This window comes from Pteropus vampyrus, unplaced genomic scaffold (assembly GCF_000151845.1).
Source record: "Pteropus vampyrus isolate Shadow unplaced genomic scaffold, Pvam_2.0 Scaffold3, whole genome shotgun sequence".
Classification (NCBI taxonomy): domain Eukaryota; kingdom Metazoa; phylum Chordata; class Mammalia; order Chiroptera; family Pteropodidae; genus Pteropus; species Pteropus vampyrus.
Window position 1 is genome coordinate 5,662,470 of NW_011888784.1, and position 14,033 is coordinate 5,676,502.

The 14,033-nt window shown below is 34.5% G+C and overlaps 1 protein-coding gene and 1 pseudogene across 9 annotated transcripts in view; both read left to right on the top strand.

The window, feature by feature from the left end:
• Positions 1 to 14,033, top strand: part of PIAS2 (protein inhibitor of activated STAT 2) — a 69,988-nt gene that overhangs the window by 35,646 nt on the left and 20,309 nt on the right. For all 9 annotated transcript variants that reach the window (XM_023531317.1, XM_023531306.1, XM_023531293.1 and 6 more), the window contains exons 4-9: positions 3,078 to 3,128; positions 3,260 to 3,350; positions 6,701 to 6,835; positions 8,399 to 8,504; positions 9,857 to 9,930; positions 11,881 to 12,041. In XM_023531317.1, the coding sequence (XP_023387085.1) occupies positions 3,078 to 3,128; positions 3,260 to 3,350; positions 6,701 to 6,835; positions 8,399 to 8,504; positions 9,857 to 9,930; positions 11,881 to 12,041 (618 nt within the window). The remainder of the gene's footprint in view (positions 1 to 3,077; positions 3,129 to 3,259; positions 3,351 to 6,700; positions 6,836 to 8,398; positions 8,505 to 9,856; positions 9,931 to 11,880; positions 12,042 to 14,033) is intronic.
• Positions 2,068 to 2,186, top strand: LOC111741362 (annotated as a pseudogene).

Below are 14,033 nucleotides of genomic sequence, written 5' to 3' on the forward strand. Positions count from 1 at the left end.
TTTAGTGAGTGGGCCTGTATATTAAAAAAAATTAGCAAGTGATTAGAATGCTCAGCCAAGGTCAAGAACCATTATAAGCAAACAACTTCATTTATTAGAATCTTTTAGCACCTAGAGTGCTTCTTTTCATGTTAGCTAAATCTGTTGCCTATTGAAATCTGTTGCATTATGAAAGTTTCTATGAGTGAAATACCCTAAAATTACTATAAAGACATGATTAAATGTTAAGTAAATGAGGGTTATCACTATAGTGGTTTTTTGTTTGTTTGTTTTTGTTTTTCATCTTTATTGAAATAAAATAGACAATTAGTTGCTTGCATTTACATTGAACAATTCAATGAAATTTTTTTTCAATTATAATTGGTATATAATAATATACCAGTTTCAGTTGTGTAGCAGTGATCAGAGATCCACATAACTCAAAGCGATCAATCACCCCACTAAATCTAGTACTCCTCTTCCTCCTTACGTATTTATTCCAACATTATTAAACATCCTCATGCTACAGTCTACATCTCTATATCCTGCAACTATATATTTGTACCTCCTAATCTCTTTGCCTTTTTTTTGTTTTCCCAAACCCCCTTCATCTAGTATCCCTCTAAATATTCTCTGTATCTATGAGTTTATTTCCGTTCTTGTTGTAGTTGATTTTGTTCTTTAGATTCCACATGTACGTGTAATCATGTGATATTTGTCTTTCTCTATCTGACTCATTTCATTCAACGCAATACCCTCTAGGTCCATCAAGGCAATATCTTTCTCCATCCCCTTTTAGTCTGTGTGTCTTTTAATCTGAAGTGAGTCTCTCGTAGGCAGCACAAGTAGGGGTCTTGTTTTCTTATCCATTCAGCCACTCTATCTTTTGTTAGGAGCATTTCATTCTTTTCCATTTGAGGTACTTGTTGGTAGGAATGTAGTTAGTACCATTCTTTATTTCTGTTTTTGATACATGTTTTTTCTTCCTAAAGAATTCTCTCCAACATTTCCTGTAATACTGGCTTGGTGATGATAAATTCTTTTAGCTTATTTTTTGTCTGGGAAGCTCTTTATCTGTCCTTTAACTCTAAATGATAGCTTTGCTGGATAAAGTATTTTTAGTTGTAGATCCTGGGTTTTCATCACGTCAAATATTTTTTGCCAAGCCTTTCTGTCCTGCATAGTCTCTTTTGAGAAATCAGCTGCCAATCTTATGAGTGCTCCCTTATAGGTAACTACTTTTCTCTTGCTGTTTTTAAGATTCTCTCTTTGTATTTAACCTTTGGCATTTTAATTATGATGTGTCTTAGTGTGGGCCTCTTTGGGTTCCTGTTTTTCGGGACTCTCTGAGCTTCCTAGGGTTTGATGTCTATTTCCTTCACAGGGTTAGGGAAGTTTTCCATCATTATTTCTTCAAATAGCTCAACATCTTGTTTTCCTTCAGGTACCCCTATAACACGGATATTTTTACCTTTAATAGTGTCTGATAGGCTCCTTAAATTATTATCATAGTCTTGGCTTCTTTTTTCTTGCCATTCTGATTGAGTGTCCTTGGCTTTCCCATCCTCTATATAGGTCTTTTGATACTGTTTATTCACTTTGTTTATTCCATTTAATATACTTCTAATATCAGATAATGTGTTCTTCATTTCAGACTGGTTCTCTTTTATAATTTCCATTTCAATTTTTATGCTTTTTATCTCTTTGTTGAAGTCCTCACTGAATTCATCTACATTTTCAATAAGTTCATTGAGCATCTTTATAACCAGTGTTTTGAACTTTGCATCTGTTAGATTGTTTGACTCCATTATTCCTGGATCTCTGTTCTGTTCTCTCTATGGTTTCTGCTGCTTTGTCTTCCCATTTTGACTGCCTTTCTGTGTCTGTTTCTATGTATTAAACAAAGCTCTTAAGTCTCCCAGTATATTAGTGTGGCTTTGTGTGGTAGATGTCCAGTGGCACAGTCCTGAGAGGGGTTCAGCTGCAGGCCAAATTTAGCCTCAGCTTCTGCCCCTCTGGGGCTACCTGTTAAGATTCAGCAAGCAATCCACAGATGCTGTGCTTATAGTTGCCCAAAAGGCCACACCAGTCTACAGCCATGCCACCCTGAATAAGCCCAATCCCATCTGAGCTCGGAAGCTAAGCAGGGTCGGGACTGATTAGTACTTAGATGGGAGACTACCTAGGAAGACCAGGTGCTGTAGGTGTAAAAAATAAAAAATAAGGGATTGTAAGCTTGCAATCTGTGAGGTCAACCAATGGTTGCTTCACCTAAAAGGAAAAAAAAAAAAATAGGCCACACCAGAAACTGAGGCCAGCTGCCTCCAGTGTGAGTCTAGGTGCTGCTCAGCAAGGGGCACCTGACTAAACAAGGACACACCTGGTAGTGGCTAGGGTGGGGTCTCAAGTTGGGGGAGGCAGAGTTTCAGGGAATCCTCTGGGCAGAATGACCTCTGTTATTCAGTTGATGACATCACAGCTATGACGGTGCTGCTCTGCACCCTAGGAGACGGGAAGGCTCAACAGAGGAACAATAGATAATGCAGGCACTTTTGTACAGAGTGAGGCTCGCCTTAGCCCTCATTCCAACAACTCAGTGTCCCCCTGTAAGTCCCTGGTGCCCTGTGTGCAGCTGAACTGGTACTGGTGCTCAGAGTGAGCGTGTCTGTCACCATGAAAGTCTGCTCGTGGCCCCTTTAAGAAGCTTCTGCCGCTGCTGCAGCCTCTGTCTCACTCAGCCGCTCGGGACCTGGCAGCACGGCGTCTTTCCCCCATCCTACCTTCTGCCGTTGCAGGGTGATTTCTTAGATTTATCTCTAGTTGTATGGCTTGTTCATCTAGATCCCAGGCGATTTTTCCTTGCTGTTTGCTCCTTGTTTCTGTCACAACTTTGATTTGGTCGCCAGAGGGATAGAGTTTCTGTCATCTACGCCCCTTTTTTCCCCGCCACCTGTATAGTGTGTTAAGGCTTGTACTATTGATAGGCTAGTGTTAGTCTTTTAAGGAATAAGAATAAAAATACTAAAATTTTTTTCTGGTGAGAATGTTTCTATGAATTCTCATGCTTTATTAACCCAGTTTCTTTCTCTTTTCAACAGGGATTTTTTGCCAGGTGGTAGGCGAGATTATACAGTCCAAGTTCAGCTGAGGCAAGTTTGAAATTTTCTATTACTTTAATAACATACTTGCTGACTATGTACATATAGCATGAATTTGAAAATATGTAAGCATGTTTGAGTACACTCTTAAAGAATAATTTCTTTATTCTTCTTTAATGCAGACTTTGCCTGGCAGAGACAAGTTGCCCTCAAGAAGATAACTATCCCAATAGTCTATGTATAAAAGTAAATGGGAAGCTGTTTCCTTTGCCTGTAAGTTGCTTTTATTCACCAGGGGTGGGGTAGAGTAGATAAAGACCAATTATAAGTAAATAAATTAAAAGATTAGACAATGAGTGTATGGGAGTTCATGATACCTTTTTCTCTCTTTTTGTATATGTTTGAAATTTTCAGTAATAAGATAAAAAGACAAATCTAAAAGCAACAAAGAAACATGACAAACAGAGACTCATGGACATGTACAGTAGACTAGTGGTTACCAGAGGGCAGAGGGGAGAGGGGAGGTAGATGGGGTAAAAGAGGTCAAATATGTGATGACAAATCTAACTATGGGCGGTGAACATATAATGCAATATATATGACTTACTGTTGAATTGTACACTTGAAACTTACTGGATTTCATTAACCAATGTCACCGTAATAAGTAAAAGATAAAAGACATCTTTGAGGCAGTTGGGAAATTTAAATATACACTGTATATTAGATACTTTTTTAAAATTATGGTTAATTTTATAAGGTGGTGAAACTGTTTTTTTTTTAAAAGGTCTTATTAAAGATGTATATATCTGTAGGTAAATGGTATGTCCAGAATTTGCATTTAAATACTCAGGTTCAAACCAAATGCATGTAAGTGTGGGTTATATTTTGGGGTGGGCTGGTCCTGGGGCCAGAGGCAAACAATGCACAGATAGCAACACGTTGATAATTATTGAAGCTGGTTAGTGGGTACTTACTGTTCTCTCTACTTTTGTGTATGTTTGAAAATTTCTATAATAATAAATTTAAGAAGTAAATCTGTGTTGGTAGTGTTAACGTAATAGTGGTAATTAGAAAACTGGGGGGAAATGTTAAAGGAACAAAATTGTCAGCTTTTGTGACAATTACAAGTCATGTGGGATGACATCAGATGTAACAGAAAAATTATTTGTGTGTATCTTTTATTGCAATATTAGGTTGAGACTTCTGGTGGCTCTCCAGCAGCCTTTACATAGAAAGCTTTTAGAGTTACTCCAGTGGTCCCTTGTCAAATGAAGTTCATTTTATTTTTGCTTTAGATTTGGAAATTATTAGAAATATATTTTACAAAATTCCAGCTGTATCCTATTCTTAATAGCCAGGTAGTTTGATGGTTGAGTGGAGGCGACACTGATGGTCAGAGGGAGAAGACAGACTAACAGATAACTCAGAATTATCAGTGAAATCAAACTAGTCAAGTGGAATAGAGGATAGATTTTAAATTCTTAAGGTGATTAAGACTAGTACCATACTTGATTTAGACTTTTCTAACACCTCTTTCTTACAATCATTATTATTCTCCTCCACTCCTATTGCTCTCATCTTGTCAAACTAATTTAAAAATTGTTGCTTGGTGTCTTATATTCCATTTTGCAGTTCAGCTGTTTAGCTGGTTCATGAGTTATTGTTAACATCTTGGCAGACCCTGTGCCACTGTTTTTATTTAGTTAAGGTACCAGAAGACAGAATTATCTTCCAGCCCCACCTCACCCTCACACAAAAAAAGGCAAAACAAAGGTTTCATTCAGAATTACCCAAATATTGGTGTTGATATTCCATGTCCTTACTGCTCATTGAACCCATTTCTAGGGTTTTATTTATAAGAGGACCTTTAAAGTGTTTATTGTTTTATTTCAGTTGAACAGCCTTAAATGGGCATAACTCCTCTACACACGCACACACACAGTTTCCCGTTTCCATGGTATAATGGAAATTATTTAAGATCTCTTTTGTCTTCTATTCCCCTGTTCAAATGGTTTTTAATGACTTTTAGAGTCTTGTTGCAAGTTGTAGTTTATAAGTTACCATGTGAATGTCCACTTAATAATTACTACTATTAGGTAGGCCTCCTATGAGGCAGTGAAGGATGTTCCCTAGTTGTGATAGACAGAATGTGTTCTATAGCTCTGCTGGGTAATACCAACAGTATGGTATTTCATTTTCTTGTAAGGTGCGTATTTTTAACATCCCTGAAATCTAGAGCTGTCTTAAAATCGCTGATGTCCAGGTGGCATCTGTCATGTATTGTTGTTATCTACACTTGTACAATCTTAATGTTATTCCCATGGCATGACTGGTTAGCTGCCCTTCCTCAGTTTTTCATTCAACAAATGACTTAAGAACATTTTGAGGAAAGTTCATGAATCTTGGCTGTTGCCTGAAAACATTTGAGCAGTATATTCTCATGAGATCCAGAGTGTATCAGCATTAACACAAGCAGTTAATTTAAGGGTGTCAGTGACTTGGCAAGGAAATCTGAGAGATGTTAGTGGAGTAGGATATCGTTTTATATTGAAATACAATAAATATATAGAATACTTTTATCTCTAGAACTCTTGGTGGCATATAGGAGAGTATCATGTGGAAAATGTATGCATTGATGACTGAGTGAAAAATAATTCAGAAGACTCATGTATATCCAAAAGGAATATGTTAGGCAATTCATTTTGCTTATATTTCCTTGCTATATATGTAACAATAAGTAATGATACACTAGGTTGTATCATTAACTTCCTGTTTTCTCCTTCTTAGTGGTAATAGTTAAATTACATCAATGGCATCTTATTTAGTAAAAAAAAGGTATCTATTTTTCAGTACGTAGATGTTTTCGCAGCTTAGAAATTTTAATTTTCTAAAAAATATATTTTGATTTTGAAAATCATAAACTGAAAAGTCTTGTGGTATTTGAGAATTGGGATGTACTGTGAATCATAAATGAGTACACTTGCTATTTAAAACAAATACTTAATGATTAGCAAAAGTAGAATAAAGCACAAATAGCAGTATTACTATAGCCATCAAGCTAATTTAATGCCAGTCGAAACGCTGATTATTCTTATTTGTTAACTTGACCCTGTTTTAAAGATTATAATCTCTGTTTTACTTGGAAAGAAGGCAGTGAAGAACATTTTTGTCACTCACAAGATTGTAATAATCCTTTGATATTCATTAATTTGTTCTCTTTTTAATTCCCAAAGCTTATTTTCCTTCTTTCCCACCCCCAGTATTTGAATGCATTTCGAATGGGAGCTCCTAAGATGAAGCAGTACAAAGAGGTGCAATTTTATTGTTTATAAAAAGGAAAAAGACTCATAGCTAATATGGCGAGATGTCAGCATCTTTAATTTTAAGGGTGGAACATAGGTTTTTTTTTTTTTCGTACTTTTCTAAACTTGTGAAATATAACTTTTTTAAAAGGTCATTTTCCTCTTTTAGATTGAGGACCTTAAGGTGAGGACTATGTGATTTCCAGGATAAAATAAAAATAACTAGTATAACTGAAATTAGGCAAGATCTTCTGTATCTTGGAGAAAATATTTGGTTGTCTACAGAGAATTTAAAATTGTTTTTCTTTCTTACAATTATAGGGCTATGCACCACCACCTAAAAATGGGATTGAACAGAAGCGCCCTGGACGCCCTTTGAATATCACATCCTTAGTTAGGTTATCTTCAGCTGTGCCAAACCAGATTTCTATTTCTTGGGCATCAGAAATTGGAAAGGTAAAGATTCTCTCCCTAGCTTGTTCCATTTTCTGATTATAATCTCTAAAAAGTAATTTCCAAATCAGGGGTAGACGTTTGGGGATTCTTAAGGTTAAAACCTTTAAGGTTTCCTGAGTATCATCTCTTTATTTTCCTAGAAAGGAAATAATTATACTAACAATATTTCTTAAAGTAATGATTTAATCACAGTTGTGTTTAAGTAGTATGTTAAGAAACTGGAAACTTTTGAGTGATGTTATATATTTATGAAAATGAACAAAGAAGCTTTATCGAGCTTTGGGGAAGATAGTTAAATGTATTCATGTCGTGATGAGAAATAATCTGTTCCAGTCTTTACATAAACACCTGATACTTTAGACAACAATGGGCATCTCATATGAAAATATTTACTTAGAATTATATTATTTCCTCTATAACTTTAGGTTGATGAACTTGGCGTTCCGCTGATTCTGAATCTCAAAATGCATTGTGTCAATTATAAGATAGTGATTAATACAACAAGGGATTTCCATTTTAGAACTACTTGTTCATGTCACTGAAATAATAGAATGGCAGACGATTTCAGTTAATTTCTGAACATAAACTTTTTAATGTTGCTATTTCATAGGAAAAAAGTATAATATATCTATTTTATGGATGAAGAAGTTGAGTCATAGGTTCGTAGCAGGAAGTTTTTGGTTTAATTACCAAGGTAATTGCAGAGCTGGACCTGAAGAAGAGTATTTTTGTATTAATTTTTGGACTGTAAAAATATTACTATTTCTTTAATGACCTCTTGAGCTCTCATTTCCGAATTTTTACTATAACTTATTATTTTCATAGGGTACTGATTTCTAATATTTTTGATTTGCATGAACTGAATGTGCAGTGGTAAAGTGTTGGATAAGGATTCAGAAAATCTTAGCTTAGTCTCACGTTACCCATTGTTTGAATTTGGCAGAGTTGCTTAATTCCCTGAGGCCTAGTTATTATAAAGAATAAGTAAAATCTTGAGAATGGGTGTTGTATACAAATGTAAGGGATATCGTTAAATGAGCAAGTATTAATGCTTAGTGAGAGGAATTTAAACAGAAGAGTATCTTTTCTAAATGATTATTTCAGATTTTTTGAATTAAGTAAACATTGAAAACCTGGTGTTTGAACTTTGTTTCTGCAGTGGAACCCATGTTTCAATGAAAATATTATGAGAGCCCGTTATGTAAAAACAGAACAATTCTAGTTAGAAGTAGGCATAGGAGGGTGCATCTCATTCATACCATGGTGGTCCCTAAGGTACTGGTTTTGCTAAATTGGAAATGCAGTTTGAAAACCACTGATCTAAACTGTGTTATCTTTCACATAGATGTTTTAAAGCAATAAGTGATTGAGAAATTCCTTTAATATGATAGAGCTTTTATCTTTCCTAAAGGAGCTGAGTTGATTTGTTCCCTTAGCAGTCATAAACCTTCCTATGGAAGTTATTTTGAATGTTATTTTTAGAAATCAAAGGTTCTTAGACAAGTCTTTTATTTAAATAGACTATTATCTCTTGTCTTTAATGCAGATTATCTTTCTTTGTAGAATTACTCCATGTCTGTATATCTTGTACGACAGCTCACGTCAGCTATGTTATTACAGAGATTAAAAATGAAAGGTATTAGAAACCCTGATCATTCCAGAGCACTAAGTAAGTAATGTTTGTAAGACTTGAGCATACGCGATGCTTCAATAGCGGGGCGGGGCGGGGCGAGCCTCACATATATATATCAATTAATTTGGGGACAGTTATTAGAAACCTAAAATGAGTTTTAAGTTAAAAATACTCAAAGAACAGAGCCCTATAAATTGAAAAAAACCGTTCTTAGAAACCACTCCCAGGAAGATCAGTTTTAAATCCCAACTAGTCAGTCTGCTTTTTGGCCTTTTCATGAAAACATCAAGTTGATGGTAGTTTTGATACATACATTGACTTGAGAATAGAAATGCACGTTTTCAAAACATCCAGTGTTTACTAGAACGTACATTTTAAAAAGTTATAAATAATAAAAAGCTCTTTTAAACTAAAGAAATGATGGTAACCACCAACAATAATATTTGCCTTCTAAGATGTTTTATTTTGTACTTTGTTTTCATAATGTGTAGCAGGTAGAGAAAAAAGTCTAACCCAAATTAAATAATTTGGTTCAGTAACTGAATTTAATTGAACAAGACATTTTTCTGGGAAAGAGAATATTATCCCCTCATTTACCTCCCATACCACTGAATGAACCAGAAAAGAGAAAAAGATCTGTAGGTTGAAAAGGGAGCCAAGGCCTTTCGAAATGGTATTCTGTTTCTTATAACTCAAACCATTTCTCATCTCAAACAGAGCAGTATCGATCTTCCTGCCTAGAGCTGAAAGCCACGGAAGGTCTTCCCTAATTTTTCTTCTTCAGCTCTAGTTCCACTGTCTCCAGTTCCATTCTCCTTATAATGGTGTTGAGAATTAGACATGTGAGGGCAATGCATATGTTTATTCACTTGTATATATTTCCTGGTAAATGAAATCACAGATACATTACCACATAGCAGTTTTCCGTGTTCAAAGGAAGTATAAGAATATTTTATTACCTTTTTTGTTTACAAATTTAGTAATTGTTGGAAACAACCAATACTCCCTAATAAAAACAGTCAAGAATGTATGTTAAAACAGCACTGAAACTTGGAGTACTGCTGCAGCTTTCCAGGTTCCTTTCCTAATTGTTTTGTTCTTAAGTCTTAGCTTTCTGTTTTGAAACTCTTCCTTTCCTGCCATTTTACTTTAAAAATTCAATTTAACCTGTGATCTAAGTTCGCAGGTTTGTAGTTCTTTAACCTAATAGTAAAAGTATGATTGTGTTTTCAGTACATTAGTACTTAACGTTTTGTTTGTTTTTATAGTTTTCTTGACCTATTCAAAGTGTTTCGGAAACTTTAAGATGATAATTTATTTCTATAATTCTGTCATATGTCACAATTAAGTAGGTTTTTTTTAATTGTTATTTTTCCTTCTTTTTAAAGTTAAAGAAAAACTTACTGCAGATCCTGATAGTGAAATTGCTACAACTAGCCTTCGGGTATCCTTGATGTGCCCAGTAAGTAAAGCTGTAAAATATTCTGGGATGTTTTACTTTTTATAAATTACTAATTATCCCATAATTAGTAAGTGTGGAAATGAATGATATATTATGATAGATTTCTGAACTTTTGTCATTTTGCTATTCAGGAATCTTCATGATTAAGCATTATAATTTCAAGGAATGCAAACATTCTTCAGGCAGTGACTAAGCAAAGAGAGACCTAAAAGGATATTGTATCGAAGCGAGAAGAGACTTTTAGGTTCAGAATAATCTGTCACAGTTAATGCTGTAGATAATCCATAGCTAATAATAAACATATAGAGAGAGTTGGCTCCTTTTTGTCAATATAAATGATATCCTGATAGCAATAAGATTACTAGGACCTATTAAAAGCCAAATGATGGTTCTGCTTTCATGAGTTAGAATGTGTGAGATGTCTTTAATTCATTTGTAATGTACATCTGAATTGCACAATAATATTTATTTTATATCTCCTTACATAGAGACTGGGGGGGAGAATCAGTCAGCAACTCTGAGAGTCTCCTATGTGTTTGGTACTGAGTTCATTGTGGGAAAATATACTGAAGACTTGATAAGAAGGTTTCAGAAAGTTACTAGTCTAGTTTGAGAGAGAAAAATCAACTCACATGAAAAAGCAGAAGACTATACTTAGCCACATATAATCTCGTGCTACTGGAGTACCAAGGGATGGGAGAGGTCGGGAATAGTGTGTATGAAGGCTTCTTTAAAATCAGTACTGTTGGATGGGACCATTTCTGTAGGAGAGGGACTTTATATAGAATCAGGAATTTATAATGTAGTTTGGGGGCATTTGGTGACCAGCCACTGTTGTGAAAAATGAAAATTTTTTTAAATGGAGAGAGGACTGTCGCAGAAAGAGAGAAGAGAATAATTTGTTGAGTTCCTATTGTGTGCTCCTTTGTTCACCTGCTTGGCAAACCTATATGGGAGTCGTTCCCATTTTGCAGATAAGGAAACTGAGAATGAAAGGTTGGTTAACCCAAATCACACAGTAGTGACTACTAGTAGAAACCAGGATAAAAATTTTGGTCTTCTGACATTATTCCATTTATCTTAACAGTGTACCATATGGCCACATTGGGCTAAAGTATAAATATCCTGATTATAAATTCTCCTCTCTATCACCCAGGAAAGTGGTGTTTGCATATATATTTCTTTCTGAAGCTTTATTTTTAAAATTATCATTAACTTAAACGAACTTACCTTTATTGAAAAGGAATAGAATTACACGAAATTGTGATTGCTTAGAAATTGGGAACCTGTGATTATCAAACCCAGAGGGGTCTGCATTCCCAGCAGGGGTGGACATTAATGCCTTGAGGTGGTGGCAGAGGCCGTAGAGGGCATGTGTTTGGACCCCGGACCTCCTCTGCTCATAAGCTGTGTGCAAACCTTCAGTCATATGTTCTGATCCTTCATGTCATAAACTTCATCCCAATTATGATACCTTCATATCGTGGTAGCTTTTTATGTACTGATATATATGAGACAGTCATCAAGTTACATCATGTGACAGAGGGTTCAGAATTGTGCATATCGTATGCCACTATTCGTGGGGAAATGTTTTTTTAAGCCTACTTGATTATGTGTAGAACATTTATGAAAGGACAGTCAAGAGACAAATAACAGTGGTCTTCTCAGAATAGGGGAACAGCTGAGAAAGAGGTGTTTTCATGTATCTTTTTCTACCTGTGAATTTATGTTACCTATTTTCCAAAAGTGAAACTGTCTTTTAAAAATTATAGGGCAATCAATGAATACTAATAAAATATTCAGCAATCTTGATGGAAATTCTGGTTTGAATTTCTTTCTCATTTTGATCTTCTTATATGACTTCTTCAGACTTTTATGGCTGGCTTTTCCCTTTGAGGCTTTGTTCTCCTTTCTGAAATGGTTTCCCACATTCTCTTTCCTGTCCTATAGTTAGGGAAAATGAGGCTGACAATCCCATGCCGTGCAGTGACTTGTACACATCTACAGTGTTTTGATGCTGCCCTTTATCTGCAAATGAATGAGAAGAAGCCCACCTGGATTTGTCCTGTATGTGACAAAAAAGCTGCCTATGAAAGTCTAATTTTAGATGGGTAAGTATAATGTTAGCTGTGTCTCCATTCAATCCAACCTCATGTAAATTCTGCTCTAGCACAAAGTCCAGGTGTTTGTTTTCTGCTTTATACTTAATTATATTCAGTTTTATTTTTAAACTGGTTAGTGGCTCTTTTATGTTTATGATTTGTGTTGAGGGCAAGAGAGTGAGTAGTTTCTTTTTCTTTTTGCTTCCCAAGATCATATATCATTGCCCTTAGGAAAGTGGGGAAAGTCCACTCACTTAGTGATATCATTTTGCTTGCTTAAAACTCTTGAAGAGCAAATAGGGTCTATGCAAAAATGCAGAGTAATAGGGTAGATAGAATTGTGTGACATAGCTGGTAAGTTCAAAACTGGAATTCATACCCAAGTTTTTTTGACTCGACTCCAAACTCTTAAGCATTCTCTCTCACATCTTATTGCAGATGTCAGAATTAAGGAAAATATGAACCAATTATCAATAAGTGAGGTACCCTTTTTTTGAATAACACTTATTAAAAAATTGCATATGTCATCCATGCATCACTATAGGATTTAGAAAATATAATTAAAAGTTTAAAATCATTAGCATTCCATTCTATAGTGATGATTTTGTTACTGATGTATTAAAAAGATTGAAATTATATTTTATATAATGACTTGCCTGTACATATGATTTTCACTTGATATAGAGTGAAAAATATTCTAGATCTTTAAAATTACTTGTATAACATTTTAGATTTTTAAAAAGTATTACTATATAGAGGAATGAGGCAGTGAAGAGAGAATGGTACTTTCACTTTTCTCTATAAGCTTTTACTTTACTGGGTTTTTACTTTAAAATTTTTAAAAAATTATTTTCAAATAATTTCGAACTTACAGAAAAGTTGCAACAGTAGCACAAGGAGCCTTTGACCCACGTGTGTCAATTTGCTAACATTCTGTCGTTTGTTTTATCACATTCCCTCTTAATATATATGTATATATTAAGTGTGTATATACACATTTTTAGTGTGCATGTGTGTGTAGAGAGGAGATGATTATTACTATTTTCAGAATTCTTTTAAACCATTTGAGAATAAGTTGCATATGTCATACTCCTTTGATTGGATAATATTTTAGGGTGTGTTTTCTAAATACTTGATATTCCATTTTATGGGTATACTACTAATCATTTAAACATTTTTCTGTTATTGCCTCTATAGTTTGCTTCTACTTTTTATATTTTAAGTTGCTTTGTGATATGAACATTTTTGAAGCTTTTATGTGTGTATGTCTATGGATTTTTCCTTAGGTTCTTAGAAATTGCAATGCCGAATCAAAGAGAATATATAATTTTAAGGCTTTTACTATTAAGATTGCTCCCAGAAGGAGTAAACTCTTTTACTCTTTCCTAGGAAGTCATTTGGCTCTCCTACAAGTAGTGTATTAGAAGCCTACTACTTCCGAGTCTTCTTACCAATCTTATTTAAAATTTTATTTTTTAAATGCCTTTACCAATTTCCTAGTTGAAAAGAGATCTTATTTGATTTCTATTTCTTGTATTATAAGAATTACAGACATTTCTTCATCCATATATTAGTTGTTTTATTAATAATCTTTTATGAATTGTCTCTTAATATTTATCTCCCCCCATTTTTTTCTGTGATTATAATTTTCCTACTGATTTATAAGTGATCATTATATTTTGAGGCCATTAATTCCTTTGTCCACATGTGCTAAATATATTTTCTCTTTTTGCCTTCTAATTGTATTTATTGTGATATTTTTCTCATTCAGAAACTTTGAATTTTTATTTCATCAAGTCCGTCCTTTCACTTTGAATTTCTGGTCTTTAATATGTTTACAAAGTCCCAGACATTTTATGTGAACATTTACTTGTTTTTGTCAGATACTTTTAAGATTTGATTTCCGCCCACCCCCCTTTCTTGTGTAGTTCTTCATTCCATGGTGCATTCCTTCATGAATTTACTCAACACAGTACTTAATAAATACCTGCTATTTGTCAG